Below are 17,676 nucleotides of genomic sequence, written 5' to 3'. Positions count from 1 at the left end.
GTTTTTTTTTTTGGTGTGCGGGGTCTGTTCTGAGATTAAAGGCATTGAAACAATAAAATTAATCTTTGTTTCCCTCATATTAAAATTCAATGACTAAACTTAGGCAAGAGCATTAGAAATGCTTTTGTATTTTGGACCAAATAGTAAAGTACAACTGTATTAACTTCTTTGGAGAAATCCTGCTGTACTGTATCTGGAGTAATTGCCCTACAGTATGTTGTAACATAAACAACCTCAATCAAAGCCTGTTGACATATATTGTTACTCTTGCTAAAGACTTTTAATCTGGCCCTGTTTTAACATGTGTCCTTGTGATCTAATCACATGTAGACAGCTCTAAGTACATCAGTTCACACCCAGCAGTAAAATGTATCTGTACATGCCTTAGGTGATACCAGTGATTTGATCCCACTTGCAAATGTAATAAACGCACATGTTGTTTTTAGCCAGGCCAACTGTTGCAGTGGGGTCCATTGTCAGTGTGTGTGTGTGTGTGCGTGCGTGTGTGTGTGAGAGAGAGAGTGCACAGCATGCCATTATTAATGATATGTTTATCCTTGTGTTTGGAAGGTGGAGCTGAGACTTGAGGACGGGAAGCTTGTCAGCGCCTACTGTTTCATTCATCTGACCATACAGGAATTTTTGGCTGCAATCAGAATCATGACGAGTAGTGATGTGAGTGACACGCAACTCAAGAAGAGGTGAGGAAATAACGTCACAGAGGTCTGGAAAGGAACATTGCTATATTTTATTTTAGACCACAAAAGTCTTCTACTGTTGATCAGTGAGGTGGTCACTGTAAATGAAGATTGTGACAGTTTGACTTGATAAGCCAGGTCTCTCTCCTGGCATTTTAGGGTAATAAGTCAAGTTAACGATCTGCTACACATTGAACATCTACTAAAGCCCCACAAAGAACAAAACAAAAACATTTGATTTTTAAAGATACTGCAATGACAAAGTTTTTTTAGACTTTAATTTTAGTTAAGGCAGAAAAAAAACTTCCACAAACAGGAAAACCGTAAAGCCATAAATAAATAAACAAATAGTTTCTCAGTCAGCAGGTGAGTCGGCAAGTCATTCATTCATGGAAGTTGCTGAGTTGTTGATGAGCAGCTTCCATAAAGAACAAAGTGGAATGGGGAATGTAAAGCATTTAGAGGTAATTAATAGAGACCAGCTGCCAGTGGTGGAAAGATGACAATTTATAAGAGATTTAACGGCCTCACTCGTGGCTATTGTAATGAGCGCCTTGCTTCCTGTCACTGCTGCTGACCTCTTCTAACCCCCTCCCCAAAACTGATTGAGGATATTAAAGGAAGCGTTTGTGGCATGAGCAAACAGGTGGTTGTTATTGTTTCAGGGGGTGTGTACAGTACGTGCTGTGGTGACGTCCAGGCTGTCACATCAAGGGGTGGGCTCTATTTTAGTGTCCTGTGATGTTGTTGCGTGTTTAATCAGTTAAAGTTTATTACAGTTATGATAAAATGTTATTATTTAATTGCAGTGCAGCGCATTTGCTTTTGTATCAAACTTGTACTTTTGTATTGACAGTGCAACACGTGACTCAAATTTCATTAACACCAAACTGCTGCCTCTCTTCAATGAGATCTGTTTATACTTTTATACATTTGCACTATGTACTCATTGTTGGACACAGTTCCAGTCGTAGATGTAATGTAATGCACACAAGCCTCACTCACCGAATGGAGACAGTGTTCACCTCCAGACATGCAAATGTTCCACTAAAAACAGGTTCCTTCCCAGCAATGCAAAATTAAAACCAACCTGTTGTTGTGTTGCTTGCACCTGTTGTTCCACTGCCACCAAAATAGAACCTCGTAACTTAAATCTGATAAACAATCTGATAAATAACAAATGGATAATCACAATACTATTCAAGCAAGAGCCATGTTCAGAGTTGATAGCAAAATTAAATTTCAAAATTGCACATCCGTCATTGGTGTACAGCTGTATTTGCAAATTGACTGGTTACTGACACAAGCAAAGGCATGCTACAGGATTTGACCAGCTGTAGGCTGACCGTACGCCAGGAATAACTTGGCTGTGGAAGTAAAATGAGATGTGTAAGTTGAGCAGCCTACACAACTGTTCTGTCCCTCCTCCCTAAAAGGAGGTCAAAAATAAACCAAAACAGGCACTGGGCAGATGGTCCAATCACAGCAGTGGTGGGTCAGGGGTCAGCAGAGTTGAGGGTGCACTGAATTTGAGACGTGATTGTGACACAGCACAAGGTGTACTCTGTCATTCAAGAAAAGCCTGCCTATGTATGGCAATATTAACTCAAGGTCTTGTGTCTTCTACTGTTAAAAGAATGTTATTTATACTGATGCCTATGGCTATTATGAAACTGTATCAAAGTAATTGTATCTCTAGCCAATTGAATCAAGTCAACTTGACTTGATTCAATTGGCTAGAGATGCCTTTGACCTGGAAAAATTGGAATTCACACTAGGTTAGGTTGTAGTGCAATTCTAATTGTGAAGTAAGCCACTTGCTGTAGTTGACTCGTTCATAAGGTGGAAAAGTACAAATCTCAATAGCAGACCAACATCGATCATTTTACAACACTCAAACAAACTTTCAAACCAAACAACAACAATCAAAATTATTCAGATTTTAGTGTAAAATTGTCTTCCACTTCTTCTTCTTCTCACAGATTCAATCTGAAAACACGTTGGACAACCAAGTCAGACCAGAGGTCAGTCTTCACTGACTCCCTGCACCTGTATCTGTGTGGTCTGGCCTCCCAACACTGCACTGCAGCCCTGGTTCAATTAGCCAGGGCGTCTGGCGGACCAGGAGTCCAAATTTGGGTCCAGAAACGACAAGCCCTTGTTCTCAAACTGCTGAACACCCTTTGCCACAGCAACACTCTGACTGGACCCAAGGTAGATTAAACAGAAGTAACACATGATGTGAACTAATTTGTGAATTAGCAGGCAAAATGTCATGCTGTGCTTTGTTTTACTGATCCTTCCTAATTATATCCAGATCCTGGAGCTTTGTTACTGTGTCCAGGAGAGCCAAGACCACCAACTGGCTAAGGAGTTTGTGGGTACGAGACCGACCCTGGAGCTGCGCAACATCTGGCTATTGCCTAATGATATCGAAGCTCTAGCTTTTGTAGCTAATTCAGTAGGTGATAGTGGCATCGGATTGGACTTTGGAGCATGTTCAATGGAGCTGGAGTGTTTAGATGTCCTGCTGAGGTGTCAGTACATTCATTACCTCAGGTAGGTAGACACACAACAATAACACAAGCAAAGTGGTACATACACTGTAGCGTCAATACAACAGTAAAACAAACAGTTGTTTTTAAAATGAAAAACATGTTATTTTCCAACTGACTTCAGAAGCTTGATTTTATATTTAGCATGGTTTTCAGCGTCTTCTCTCCATTGGAGCAAATGATAATATACCAAAAATAAATTATGTGATAAGTGTCAAAATAGACAGTTGGATGCTAAAATGCAAAGTACCCAAGGAATGTGAGGCCGAAAGCTATTTTTACGACCAGAGGCGGGGTTCACTAAAATGGGCAATTGGAACCTGCAGTTGTAACACATGGGAACGGTAAAGTTGATTGTGTTGAGCTGTCAGAATCTGGGTTTAGCTTTTGGGCCTTTGGAGAACCGTATAAATCTGCTGCTTTGCCTTTTGATATTGTGCAGCTGACTCGGTCGGTGACTGTTTTAACTGCTTCAGAGTTTCCTGCATGTGAAGTGACAAGGTCATTCCCTGGGGACCGGTACATGCTGCAGGGGGCCAGCCCTTCTCTGTTCAATCTTGAGTTACCGATAAAACTGACACATCCATCTTCCACCATGTATAAATCTAATGGTACTAATGACAGGGATCACATTACACATCAAACTATAATCAATGTTTCCTAAAACTGGGGATAGATATGTCAGTCAAACTGCAGTCTTTTGATTATAGTGGTATTAATAAAGACTTTCTGAATTTCATCTTGTTTGAAATCTCTATGGTAAAGTTTGGACATTTTATAAGATTGAGATTAATTACATAGAAACTTCCTGCAGGTTAGAGAATAGGAAGATGGAGAGCTCAGGATTCACACTGAAAAGATAATCACAGTCCTTTTGGTGTCAGTTTTCCTAAGGTAACAATAAATCAACAAGGAGAATGGTTTTAGTTGTTTACTCCAAATTGCCTGGTGTCTCTGACTTGGTTAAAGTTGAGAAGGGTCTTTTATTTCTCTTAATATCAGTTGGGTTGTTGATGGGGAAAGTAAGAAAGGAGTCAGGTTTAGGTCCATAACTCTGCACGTGTGCTCACTAGGCAGCTCTGCAAAGTAGACCTCAGGCAAATTAGAAGTAATATGCAAAGCTGTGATGCATCATCTAATAGGCAAAGGTCTTTCGCCATAGTTCTCTGTGTCAGTATCACAGAGTTCCCATCTTCATATACAGTGCTTATTCCATATTGTATGCATATATTATGTCACCGTATATGTTAATCTATGTACATACATACAAAAGCATTAGTTATAAGGCAGTTTTAAAACTAATTTTTTGTATTTGTGCCTTCAGTTTTCGCAGCCGCAAGTATGGGGACAAGTTTGCTGAGAAGCTGTCCTCTATTTTGCCTAAATTCACAACCCTGAGAAAACTGGAGTAAGATTTTTTTTTTCCATTTTGTCCTACAGTAGAATATCATAAACTTAGAAAGTATTTATTTAATAGTAAATAGCCATTTTAAGTGTTTCTAATTGATATTTGTTTAGATTAACTGACGCACAACATTCATTCATCTCCCTGTTTTACCTCACTGAAGCATCTTGCATTGACTGGAACAATGCACAAAGTGTCCTATGCAAACTTAGTTGTTATTATTGTTTTAATCTAATATTTTTATTAGGTTTTTTTTTTTTTTTTCACCATTTCACTTTTGTAGTTCATTGCAGGCTTGAAATTTTTTAAACCTGGCTATTATTGCTGTGATTGGCTGATTGTCTGTGTTTTTTGTCTTGTTTTGTTTTTTAAGGTTTTGTGGTGCCAGTCTGACTGCCACAGGAACAGCGAGTTTGGCCTCTGCTCTAGAAAAATGTCCTGACATCACTGACATCAAGTATATTTTAAGTCTTTCATGTACATCATCAAGGCCATTAACAGGTTTAAACATGTCCTCTGATGCGGGTCTTGTTGTTGTGTCTTTGTGTTGCAGTCTAAGTGACAACAATCTGAAAGACGAGGGGATCAAACTAATCGCTGATATTTTTGCCAAACTACCCAAACTGGTTTCTGTAATGTAAGTTGAAACATTTAAATTACTTCAACAGAGCATCTAAAGATTAAGAATAAGAATATGTGTGTCTGCCCAAAATTACAGGTTGAGTCGAAACAACAGCTCTCTGAAAGCAGTGGACTACCTCATCAAGAAAATGTCTTCGTGTTTGAACATCCAACATATTCATGCAGAGTATGTTAACACACACACACAGCTGCAGCTACAGGTGTTATTATATTTTGCATGATACATCACAGAGGCCATGTATGGTATCCACACAGGCTCAACAGTTGAACACAGTTTCGATATCTCACAGTTGACTGCAGTATACTGATATTGCACTTGCAATTGCACTTCCCTCTTTTGGTTTGGTACTGACATCTTTGCAGCCAATTTTCATTTTGAGTAATTATAGACCTGTAAGCATACAACTTGTTATACACTTCACTGATTCTTTTTTGTCCCTTTGCAGTGCAATCAAAGAAGTGAGAGTAACTTTCTCCCAAATCTCAGATATGAACAGGTTGGTTTTATGATTAGATTAAAGTAATAAAACCATAACACAAACACCAACAATACTGACATGTACTTCTTTTTATGTATTCCCCTTTCACAGCCATAAACCAAACTCTGTACCAACCATCAGGTAAGACATAAAACTATCAGGTTAACTATTTCCAAAACTAATGTGCATAGCCAATTTCCTACATGAACTTTGCTCTTTCTTTGAAGGTAGATTGTGAGTGAAGTGCGTGTACCTTAACTTTTTTTCTTCCTTTCCAGTAACCTTGACACTACTGTATAATTACTATGAGACCTGCACTTAATTTGATTAACTCAATTTAGTTTCTGTGCAGATTGTTTGAAAGGTGACTCAAATTACAATTTTAAGCATCAATTTGTATTGTATTTATGATAGTCTTCATCTTTTGGTGTTGTTGTTGTTTTTGACCAGCCTGTTGAACCAGAAGTGGAACAAGCCTGAGATGCAAAAGGTGGCAAAGACATTGGCAAGTTGCCCTGTCATTTCTGTCCTGGAGTAAGTAATCCTAAGTATGCCACTTCACATGTCAATCACTTCAGCTTGTTACCATGCATATTGAATATTTACGCAAATAAAATGTAAATGAGGCCCTTTGTGTGTGTGTGTGTGTGTGTGTGTGTGTGTGTGTGTGTGTGTGTGTGTGTGTGTGTGCCCATTGTAGTTTGTCTGGAGGCCAGTGGGATGTGGAAATTCTTAAGACACTGACCGAGTTTCTGCCAAAGTTCAGTGTCAGCAACAAGATAATGTAAGACTTGGTTTGTGATATTAAGCTGGATGTTTTCTGGATGTAGAGTTTGTTTCAAACAGAGGGTCGAGTACAAGAATTGTGTTCAACATACGTAAGTAAATGAACCGCAGCGGTTTATTGATGTTCTCGTCTTCACTCAGCATAAATGACAGCTGCTCTTCAGTGGAGGGCTTGGTGGTGCTGACGGCTCTGCTGCCAAAATGTCCTTCTGCGGTGGAGCTTCGTATCAGGTACAACCGCAATTATAACGTGCATTGTGCCCTATAACTGCACATACGGGAAGATCACATGAATAACAGTTGCAGAATGACTCATGTCAGTCACAGCGCCTTATTTCTGCAACAACTCCTATGTCTTCCTTAAAATTAAAAACTACTTTTCAGTATTTTACAGCATTTTCTTTATTGTAAAGCAATGAAAATGATATAATGTTACATCAAAGATAACTCATTTAAAAGTTTAAACAGTGTGTTTGTCATTGTGATGTATTTGCATGATTTCTTTTGTTGTTTTAGACTACAGTCTAGTCCAGATCCTGTTCAAGTGTCTATAGTGTTCTCTGGAGGGAAAGAAAACCCTGCCAATGAAATGTCGAAAACACTCAAGTATGTATGAAGTTATTTATTTACTAAAAACTATAAATATATGTAATTAGTTATATTATATCAGTTTCATTCATATTATTATTATTTCTCAGATGCATTAGTGTCAAATTGTTTGTCTTTGCATCTGTGCTGTCTTATTATTAAGTGTTTAGTCACTCATAAAGCTGTTAAATTGCACTTACATAACTGTGCAAAAGGCGCCAGAAATACAATTATGAATATTAATTCTTAGTAATGAACGGGATTTCATGAGCAACAGCAGGATGTTGTGTGATGCTGAAACATATAATATGAAACAGTCAATGAGTCAACCATGCACTTTAAAGGCGTGTGGAATGTGCAATGATGCCGATGGTGTCGCTAAGATTACTCATTATATCACTAATGATGATGATTATGACCATAATCATGAAGCTGTTGCCTCTGTGTCAGTCTCAGCTGCTGTGGTCTGCTGCATGATGATCTGGGGAGAGTGTGGAGGAGTTTGGGGACCGCCTGTGATCTCACTGTGCTAGAGTAAGACACACATCGAGACATACAATCAAACATCATACTGTACATGTATACGCATGGAAAGACTGACACATGTGTGTGCCCCCCGCTCCTAAACCTGGATTTGCTACCTTGTGTTGTGATCCGGAGGTTTGAAACTGGGTATCACCTTACCTCTCATGTTGCGTACATATCAGCAGCAGCTCCCTCAAACTTTCCGCCATCGCAGTGAAATTCCATCACGACCCTTAAATAGGTTTCATCTTTACTCAGCATGTGTGTCTAATACACGGCAGTTCCATAGCCAATGGTATTGGCAGATGCTGCTCATGCTGTTTACACCGTTTCTATCTGCTAATGCTTGATTATATTTCAAGGTGTAACAGAAGCATGTTGAGCTGTGTAGTGTTGCTGTGGTCTAAATTTGAAGTGACAGCTTGACTCGGAGAACGCCACTCTTTTTAATTCTTCATATTCTCACATTTACCATTAGCTTGCTTGTCATTTTCCCTGAGTACTGATGATCAGTGTACATTTCAGTCCACTATAGTGATCATTGAAACACTGATAGGCTTAGATTAGCTGTAATTTCAGTTTCAATGTATTTATTATTCAGGAGGACAGTGTACAATGTTCAGCATTCCTTTCTAACAAGGAGGAAGGGATGTGGTTGTACCCAATTGCAGCCAGGGCTGGTTTACATTGGTAGTCCCCTTGCCAGATGCTATTAGGCAAAGTACCAAATGGCCTCTAGTTCATGTGTAATCATGTGTCCCACTGGTTAATTCAGACAGGTTATAATTCAGTGTTATTTATGCTGTATGTTTATTTTTCTACATCATCTGATTGGTCTAATTTTATCCTTTGTTTTTGCAGCTCTCCAATTTTGTTTTGTTTATTTCTCCATATTCTTTACTTTCAGTTTGTCCAACAACTGTTTAGGCACCAAAGGTCTGAGGAAGCTGTTGGATGTCCTGCCTCAATTTAGCCAAATTCAGGAAATCAAGTAAGGCTCACAAACAAAATTATAACAAGGTTTCATTTCCTTGTTATTACAAGAAAAGAAAGTAGAAGAGAAAGAAAAAGTAAGATGTGTATATATTCCATGGGAGTGACCCTTATGGCATCATTTTGTGCTATGGCAGCTCAGTTAGAACAACATGAATTAAAAGAGCAAGAGAACTGCTGTCACACAGAGATGATCTGATCGTTTTAAGTTGGTAGAAGCAGGACTATCATTTTCTCTGCAAACAGATCCTTGTTTGGATAGTGCTGTCAACTCTATGTACTGCGTTTACCTTGAGGCCACCTTCTGTGCAAATACAGCAGCTCATCAGAGACGGCAAATTATGTTCGTCCTGCTCGCTCATTGTGTTGGTGTGTGGTTTCTTTCTAGTGCAACAAACAATGGTGTCAACATGGAGGGAGCGGTCATGTTGGCTGGTGCTTTGTGCTCCTGTCCCAACTTGACAGAAATCCACATCAGGTACTGTTTCTGCACCTGCATATTTAAATTTAAAACAAGAGCAGGCATGTATACAAAGAGCTAAACTTATTGTGGAGATGATGGTCTTGTTAACAATAAATTGGCATTAATATGGAGGCTGGTTGATCTGACAGTGTATAGTTGTTTTTACAGTGATGGAGGGAGGAAACAGTTGATCCTGAAGTTCTGCTCTGACAGAAGGTGGGAAACATGCATTCATAATTAAACCACTGTCTACATTGTGTTATTAAAGCTTATTCTGTCTTTATCTTGTTTTTCAGTGATGTCAAAGACAGGCTGAAGATGTTCAGGTACAAAAAAAGACACATTTGTCTGACTTTATTCTTAAAAACACAAACTCTAGAGCTGCAAAGATTCATTAGATACTCTCCAACTATTTTGAGGAGTGGTTCATACAAATAGTAATTTTTCAAGAAAAAAAATCCACACTTTTAGGCTCTCAAGTATGGGAAGTTGTTGCTCATCATAGTTGTAGGACGTTGTGATGGTTGTGATTTATCAACCAGATAATGAATTGATTTGATTGACATGTCATTAGGAAAGTTATTGTCTTTTATTTTGTAGGATAAACAACAGCAACATCCTGCCATCTGGTATCGCCTCGCTGTGTCGAAAATTGGCTCAGTGTTGCTCCCATTTGGAGTTTGAGTACGTTCAATAATCAATTATCTATCCACATGTTATTATTTTGTGATATTATTAAAGCGATGGGAATTGACATACTTGTATGTTGTGTTAGTTTGTCTCACAGTTCACTGAAAGACGAAGGTGTCAAGAATTTTGTCAAAGCCCTGCCGAAGATGGCGTCACTGCAGAGGCTCAAGTAAGACATGCACACGCGGCGTTGTGGTTGAATTTCTGTAGTTATATCTAGTTTTTTTTTGCTTAGATCAAATTTAATGAATAATGTTGTTAATACTGATGGTCAGGTTTGAACTCATCCACCACTCTATTGCTCCCTCATTGATGTCAGTGCTGTGCCTTTTGAGTAGACAAGGTTTTTTCTTTCTAATCATCCACTGGCAGCTTCTCCCTAAGAGGAGATACAACCATGACACTTATATGAGTCATTTAAATACTTTTCTCATTGAGTTTTCATAAACCCTGTCCTCTGTTCTTCCAGTCTCAGCAACAGCATCTCTTCCACAACTGGGGCACTGAGCTTGGTCAGGTGTTTGACCGCCAGTCAGCGAGTCACGTCAGTGGAACTCAGGTACATTATTGATCTGTGTTACATCTGTACCACATTTGAAAATCAAAGGGGCAATTATCACAAATAGGTTCTTACAATAATGGATATCTGCCATAGATAGTAATATATCTGATAACTGTTCCTTTGACCTCTTCTTCAGGCCTCAGAGTGAATGCTTCATCCATTTCGACAGAGTCAAAGCAGAACAAGCCAGATGCAGGTCTGTGATCAATAACTGAGAGTTTGTTTTGTTCTCTTGTTTACTGATTTAATTCAAAGACACATTCCACACGCCTTTATTTTTCAGACCTGCAGAGTTTGTCACTTCTGCAAGAATCGGATTAGTTGTACAAGTAGTGTCGTCTAGTTGCTCTTTCAGTCTTTGTGCCTGCCTGGTTCGTTCTGACAGTGATAATGATCTTGGCATGCGGTGGCGGAACTTGGCAGCGATTTATAATTCACAGGAAACACACGACAGCATCCTGCCTGCTTGTATTTTTATTGTGGAAAATGACGTGCTACCAACTGGTTTGGGTCTTTTGTTTATTTTTTTGTCTAAGCTAAGTTGAAAGAGTATGCAGTGTCTTTTTGAATAACCCACATAATATCAACAATTTTTATTTTATTTTTTTTATTTAACCTTTATTTAACCAGGCGAAAAATCATTAAGAACAGGTTCTTATTTGCAATGATGGCCTGACAAAAAGCACAAGCTTCTTGAGGGGAGAGGGGGAGAGGGCTGTGAAAAAAAAGTACAAGTTAAAAATTTAAAAAAAAACAGTGGCATAAAACAGCTAAACAGACATGCAGCAGAACGACCATGAAGACAATACACAAGCAGAGGCACAAAACAGAACTGAACAGACATGTAGCAAGACAGTCACAAAGACAATACACCAGCATTGAGCGTTACAAACAAAAATGTAGGTTTTATGACCCACAAGTAGCAGTTTATGTGTGTGTTACTCTCCAGTAAAGGGGGAAAATGTACGATTTTTTTCATGTGAGCAACATGTTCCTCTACCCAGCCTGAACAAGACATAAGCAATCAACAACAGATCGGCATTTTCACTAAACTCGTATGTCAACTTACTGTACAGGGGAAAAAAGGAAACAAGTCAAGGCTTCAAAGTGTAACTTTAAGTGCACTTTCTATCATGTTACAAAAGGTGACTAAAACTAATGTATTTATCCATTTTGTGTATCTTTATCAAGGCAAGAGCAATTGATGACAGATATGGCCTGATCAGCAGGCATTTTCAACTTAAAATCTTTTTGATCAATCTTGGCTATGAATTATAATATTTTTAACATATTTCTCTTAACTCCATGTGTGTCATTTAACTTTTATTTTAGCTTCCTTTTTCCCATTCATTCTCTTTTTGCACTCAGTAAATGGCTTAGGGAAAAACTTGTAATTGATTATCTGATTAGGAAGAGTCAGACTGAAGTACATTAGGTTCCCTGAGAGTTGTTTTCTCTGTGTGCTGTCTGACAAATAAGGAAGACAATTTCAGCCTAAGAAAGAAGAAGGTTGTGAATACTCAACAACTCGCTGTAACTTCCTATGACTTTTACGCCCTCATGTAATTTCTGTCTGTTTTCTAGGTTAACAAATTTTAGGTTGGACAGCGACAGCATGGAGACACTGGTTGAGGTCCTACAGCAGGGACCCCAACTGTCTGAACTGGAGTACGTGCCACACACACTCTTATATATTAGCACTGTATCCATGTGCAAACCAGTGATTTCTTACAGACTGGAAATTAAGCAACTCTTTCTTCTGACTGCAGTTTAACAGATAGTCAACTGGAAGATGAAGGAGTGAAGTGTCTCATGGATTCTCTACCAAGGCTTAAAATCAACAGCTTTGTCAAGTAAGATTACATACTGATGTTTCCCGTATTAAGTTGCCAAATTGGTTCCATATAGTAATTTAAGTGACATGTCTGTGTCTTTTTTGATTATAAAGTAAATCTAGTCTGTATATATTTTGAGACAGATCCCTAAAACAAGCTGTCAGGACTTTTCTGATATCACAAAAAAGCACTCATCACTACCAGCTGGGCCACTTCATTCAGCCTCACAGGATGTGGTCTCTCTCAGAGAGAGATTAACCTGAAAACGGCTATATTTATTTTTGACCACTTAGAAAACAGTTGCCAACAACAACAAACATTTATCACAGTATGTAGTTGTAGTCTTGTGAACTAGTGCCATGACATTTAATATTTTTAAACATGCCTTCATCTGCAGTCTGAGCAACAACTGCCTGACCCAGCAGGGGCTGCTGGAAGTGGCCAGGACTCTGTGTACCTGTGATAAAGTCTCTGGTGTTGAGGTCAGGTGAGTCTGACCTGTAGGAATAAATGAGTGATGAGGAGCATAAAAAAAAAGCAATGCAAAAAAAGAACACAGTATTCACCCCCCCTGTCTGTTTCTTTGTCCATTGACTCAACTTTGTGACGTTTGGTGGTAGTCTGGGAGCAGAGCAGAGATGTGTTATCTGGTTCAGACAGTACGGAGGCTGTGCAAAAACTCTGAGGTAAGACTTCACTGATATTGCTCTGATGTGTGACCGACGACAGTTTGATGTTGTGACAGTGGTGGTCAATCCAGTTTATGCATTCACTGCCTTTAAAACACAGGAGTTCTGCCTCACATGACGCACAACAGTTTGGTAATCCCTGTCCAAACACTGAACTAGAGCCACAAAACCTTTAGAAGTTTACAAACATCCGACATATCAGGATTTTGCACACGGGCTGTGCTAAAACACTTTTGCCTTGCAGTGTCCAACAATAACCAGAACCAGCACGATCAGCTGTGAACTGTTGATTTTACTTGATTCTTAATTATCTGTGTTTTATAGTGTGATGTAGTCTCAATGTTCAGGTTTTACTGTATTTATTATCAGACAGTATAAACATTTAAAAAAAAAACTCATATGTGTAGTTACTCATTGTCTGCTCCTTCCACCAGTGTCAGTCAGAGTAACCTGGAACGAGAACATCTGGTCAGATTGGCAGAGATCGTGTCTGACTGTCCCAGTCTGACTAAACTGGAGTAAGTTTTTTTTTTTGTCTTTTTATATATTGTGTAAATTGCTTACTTAATATTTTGCCTTTTATTGTAGACGTTGGTGCTGCTCTTGAACTTGTTTTATAAAAGTTTAGTCTTATACATAAGGATTATAACTGAGACTTCGATTTAGACAAGGCTTTATCTGGATGTAGTGCATTTCAACTGTATTTAGCTGTCTTGTGTTTATTTTATTTTCCATATCAGCCCTTTAATACTCTGTGTTTGACCCACAGGTTCAGGAACAACTCACTGCAGTCAGAGTGGATTGAAGACTTTGTGCAGGTGTTGAAGGTTGGTCAGAGAGGATGCAGTGTCAGGTGAGAAGACAAAGAGTAGATCCTGTTTGCTCTGAACTGAAATGATAAACCAGTTTCACAATAACACATATCTGGAAATACATATCTTATATAATAATAAACATATCTTATATAATAATATCTTAAAATCCTGTGTCTTCCTTTCAGTATTGAGGAGAGTTGGATCAGAGCTGAAAAAGCTCTTGGTTTAGTGAGTCGTTGTTTTGAGCTCAGGAGGAACATTCAAACTATCAGGTGACAAATGCAAATACACACAAGCAGACTCATGCACACACACATTTACCAAGGCTGTACTCTTTACAAGCATTAAGAGTCACTGTAGACTTCCCAAATCCAGGTTAACTGAATGTATGTTGTTGATTTTACAGGGTGCACCACACCACGCTACACCTGTTTCTGATGACGTCAACCGAACTCACCTCAGTCAGGTAATAATTCAGTTAAATAATTAAAAAATATTATAAACCTTTAACTAACATTTATACAAAATTAAAAACATAAAGAAATAAACATGATAATTAATTCCCTGTTATAGTATACTGTACATTAAGTTGGCTCCTGTATCTAGGCTGCAAAACCCTGGAAACTATTTTCAGGAATGGAAAAAAGCCACATGCTATTTATTTGTTTGCACAGCTAATGACAGCAGGAAAAAGACAACGGCACACACTGTGTCTTTTGGCAGTTGTTCGTGTTCAGGAAGGAGTAAGGTGTTAATCCCTCCTGCACCTCTCCTCTTTCTCACAGCTTTGTGGACAGTGCACTAGAGGGCCACCAGCTCACACCTATGAAGAGTATATTCCAGTGTCCTTCACTCACAGAGTTGGAGTGAGTCCTCTCCATTTTCTGTTTAAATAGCCATGAGCAATAATGGCATATTAATAATTTATGAGAGAAACAATAATATAAAGGTCATGTTTGTTGTCATTGTCCACAGTTTCTCCCACAACAGCCTGGAGATAGTTGAGTCTCTCTGTATTGTTTTAACCTTGTTGCCAAAACTCATATCTCTCAGGTAAGAGAGCTTTTGTTGTATCTCACGCTCTGGCTGACAGTTGGTATGAAGTTCATGTATGACAAGTATCTGCTCTCTGTTCGTCTTATACAGTTTTGTCTCTAAAGAAAGAAGTCTGACTGTGGTTGAGAAGCTCTCTGAGGTCTTGCTGCAGTCGACACCTGTTCAGTGCCTCAAGTGAGCAACACAAACACATTTTATTACCTGTCCAGAGCATGATCATTTATTGCCCTTTCCCTTTGTACAAAGTGCACAAAAGCACAAACCAACAAACAATAATCTCAGCATCCTTTAAGGTAACCGATGAAAATATTACTGATTACACCTGTAAACATAAGTTAGAAATTATAAATGTGAAAGTATGTTCAGAAATAATTCCTGATAATCGAATAATTCTTCTCTCTTCCTCACAGTTTATCAGGTCATGTGATAAGTGACAAAGCAGTTCAGACTATGACCCAGATGTTTCCACGTTTGCGATCACTCAAGTAAGCATTTATCATGAAGTACAGATGATGTAAGTGTTGTATATGGTCTTTTTTGTAATTAATCAATGCACCTATGAGGCACAGTCACTGTGTAAAAGAGACATCATGTGCAGTTCACATGTTTTTTGGTATAAAACTAAAACTACTGGTGCTGTTTCGTACAGTGCATGAACGTCTGACTTGTCTCCTCTAGTCTGTCTCATTGTCAATGGACGGAGGCTGGAGGGCTGCAGCTCATGGAGGCTCTGGGACAGTGTGTTCACCTGGAAGATCTTTGGTAAGACACACAAACACACACATGTTCATATTTATAAAAACAAGGACAGAAAGAGTGGCTTCTTATAGGGATAGTTCAACATTTGGTCAAATTGGCCCATTGCCATAATCCCTATTGTTTTAGGAGTAGGTTTGTTACCTTTATTTGTCGTTGTTTGTTGTTTATTTGCAAGCTATTTTTAGAATGGCGGAGCAGAGCCGCGAGCTGCTCAGAGCTACACTACAGAGGCTAATGGGATTTCTTGGTTTGCCTCAAAAAACAACTCAGTCTCGTAACGTTCCATTATTATCTCATAGCGTGGTGAATGTGCAGGTCACAACTTGTCCACCAGAGCGTTTTGGAGTTGTTGGATTGTGTATTTGATGAGTTTGATGAGGGAAACCAAGAAATCCCATGAGCCTCTGTAGCGTAGCTCTGAGCAGCTTGCGGCTCTGCTCCGCCGTTCTTGCACCGACAATTAAAGATAATGAACCCCAGTCCTAAAACTATAGGGATTATGGCAATGGGCCAATTTGCCCAAATGTTGAACTATCCCTTTAAGTATCATGAAGTTATGAGTGTGTTTCTGTGTGTCTCTGTGTTGTGTTAATTTGTGTGTACACCCCAAGTCTGGACTCTGTGCACCTGGATGAAAAAGGCACGGCGTGTCTGGCACAAGCACTGAGGAGAATCAACTCGATTCGCTGTCTCAGGTGAGAAACTGTCTAATTTCACATGAAAACTCTGAAGACCAAAGAAAAAAAAAAAATTGGACCCAAAGATGAATTGATTTCTATTTTGCCAAATGTCATACTGACCACACAACACATTTTTTGACCACAGCTCACAAATAGATATACTAGAACTAAACTAGGTCAAAATTCAACTTCACTGTGACATCATAATGTTGTGCAAAAACATTGGCAGAGCAAGAAGTTGTGACCATATTTCATGCACCCTAGCTATTTGACAGATGCCTACAACCGGAGGGCGATAATTATGGTTACAAACATGTATTCATAGCTGACCTTTGAAAGCTCATTTTTGAGTGCGTCCCAAGTAAGATACGACCTCCTGTAGCCACTTGCCATGTACTTGTAATTTATTTAATATCGAAACTTAAGCCTGTAGAGCTATTCCAAGTAGTTAGTCGTTAATGATAATGCTGCGGTGACACTGACACGTTTTATTCGGACGTTATTTAGCGCCACTCGCGTCCCTGCCAAAGCAGCAGCTTCACCGCTCATGTTGCAGCCACTGTTGCTGCAGCTCATCATTCCAACATGTCATCAACTCCACATGATACTCATCATAAATAAATTGAGTCTAATCCTACAATTGCACCCTCTCTCACGCTCCCCCACTCAGGGGAAAGATATCACTCCCCGCCCACTCATAGTGTTAAGCTGTTAAGTATAGCTCTCTTACGATCTCCCAAGATCAGGACACAGACATGAAATGTCAGCAGCTGTACGGTACATGAATACATATCATATTTGCATAGATATAAATCTGACTCAGATGACATGATGGTTTGTATAACACTACTAATCTTTGCGCTCTTACTATTAGGTATAGGGTAACAGTTTCACTGAATGGCTTACTGCCCAGTTGACTCATTTTATGTGGCTTGTGTGTGTGCCAGGTTAAACAAAAGTGACACTGCAGTTGGACCATCAGGAGCAAACAGCGTGTTGGATCTGCTCTCTGCTATGGATGGACTGACACGGATGGAGGAGATTGAGTTAGTGTTTCACACATGCAGAAAACCTGGCACATAAACAGATGTGATAAACCCCTTTAAAATCTGTCATTGAAGTAAAGTTGTAATCAGCCATGTTGGATGTCTTGTGATTTCAGGCTGGAGGGCGGGAGGATGGCTGACGGAGGAGTGGAGCTGCTAACCAGACTGCTTCCTATCTGGACCGGACTCAGGAAGATCAGGTACACCGCTCATATGTCATAAATCTTTCCACTTCATTTTCTACACCTACAGTACACACGTCAGCCGTGGTATTTCAAGCCTCCAGGTCATCATTTTATTGTTCTTAAGCTTGCAAGAAGAGTTTCTAAGATCTTAAATTAAAATGAATGCCAAAATGCAAATTATTTAGGAAACCTAGTTTAAAAAATTAAAATTAAATTAAAAAGGTA

At 39.1% G+C, this 17,676-nt stretch overlaps 1 protein-coding gene across 1 annotated transcript in view; it reads left to right on the top strand.

Moving 5' to 3' along the window:
- Positions 1-17,676, top strand: part of LOC310987739 (protein NLRC5-like) — a 29,179-nt gene that overhangs the window by 6,766 nt on the left and 4,737 nt on the right. Inside the window, exons 10-47 of the mRNA XM_083974151.1 lie at positions 571-701; positions 2,681-2,912; positions 3,016-3,257; positions 4,578-4,661; positions 5,032-5,115; positions 5,212-5,295; positions 5,377-5,466; positions 5,747-5,797; positions 5,891-5,920; positions 6,230-6,313; positions 6,480-6,563; positions 6,707-6,796; positions 7,082-7,171; positions 7,604-7,687; positions 8,586-8,669; positions 9,060-9,149; positions 9,303-9,350; positions 9,431-9,460; positions 9,735-9,818; positions 9,910-9,993; positions 10,294-10,383; positions 10,523-10,582; positions 11,971-12,054; positions 12,156-12,239; positions 12,619-12,708; positions 12,842-12,907; positions 13,345-13,428; positions 13,680-13,763; positions 13,911-13,997; positions 14,132-14,191; positions 14,511-14,591; positions 14,701-14,778; positions 14,872-14,955; positions 15,192-15,266; positions 15,460-15,543; positions 16,152-16,235; positions 17,168-17,266; positions 17,383-17,466. Coding sequence (XP_083830277.1) covers positions 571-701; positions 2,681-2,912; positions 3,016-3,257; positions 4,578-4,661; positions 5,032-5,115; positions 5,212-5,295; positions 5,377-5,466; positions 5,747-5,797; positions 5,891-5,920; positions 6,230-6,313; positions 6,480-6,563; positions 6,707-6,796; positions 7,082-7,171; positions 7,604-7,687; positions 8,586-8,669; positions 9,060-9,149; positions 9,303-9,350; positions 9,431-9,460; positions 9,735-9,818; positions 9,910-9,993; positions 10,294-10,383; positions 10,523-10,582; positions 11,971-12,054; positions 12,156-12,239; positions 12,619-12,708; positions 12,842-12,907; positions 13,345-13,428; positions 13,680-13,763; positions 13,911-13,997; positions 14,132-14,191; positions 14,511-14,591; positions 14,701-14,778; positions 14,872-14,955; positions 15,192-15,266; positions 15,460-15,543; positions 16,152-16,235; positions 17,168-17,266; positions 17,383-17,466 — 3,338 coding nt within the window. The remainder of the gene's footprint in view (positions 1-570; positions 702-2,680; positions 2,913-3,015; positions 3,258-4,577; positions 4,662-5,031; positions 5,116-5,211; positions 5,296-5,376; positions 5,467-5,746; positions 5,798-5,890; positions 5,921-6,229; positions 6,314-6,479; positions 6,564-6,706; positions 6,797-7,081; positions 7,172-7,603; positions 7,688-8,585; positions 8,670-9,059; positions 9,150-9,302; positions 9,351-9,430; positions 9,461-9,734; positions 9,819-9,909; positions 9,994-10,293; positions 10,384-10,522; positions 10,583-11,970; positions 12,055-12,155; positions 12,240-12,618; positions 12,709-12,841; positions 12,908-13,344; positions 13,429-13,679; positions 13,764-13,910; positions 13,998-14,131; positions 14,192-14,510; positions 14,592-14,700; positions 14,779-14,871; positions 14,956-15,191; positions 15,267-15,459; positions 15,544-16,151; positions 16,236-17,167; positions 17,267-17,382; positions 17,467-17,676) is intronic.

This window comes from Trachurus trachurus (genome assembly GCF_905171665.1).
Source record: "Trachurus trachurus genome assembly, chromosome: 6".
Lineage (NCBI taxonomy): Eukaryota > Metazoa > Chordata > Actinopteri > Carangiformes > Carangidae > Trachurus > Trachurus trachurus.
The sequence above is the reverse complement of the archived record's forward strand: the minus strand, read 5'-3'. Positions and strand labels throughout refer to the sequence as shown.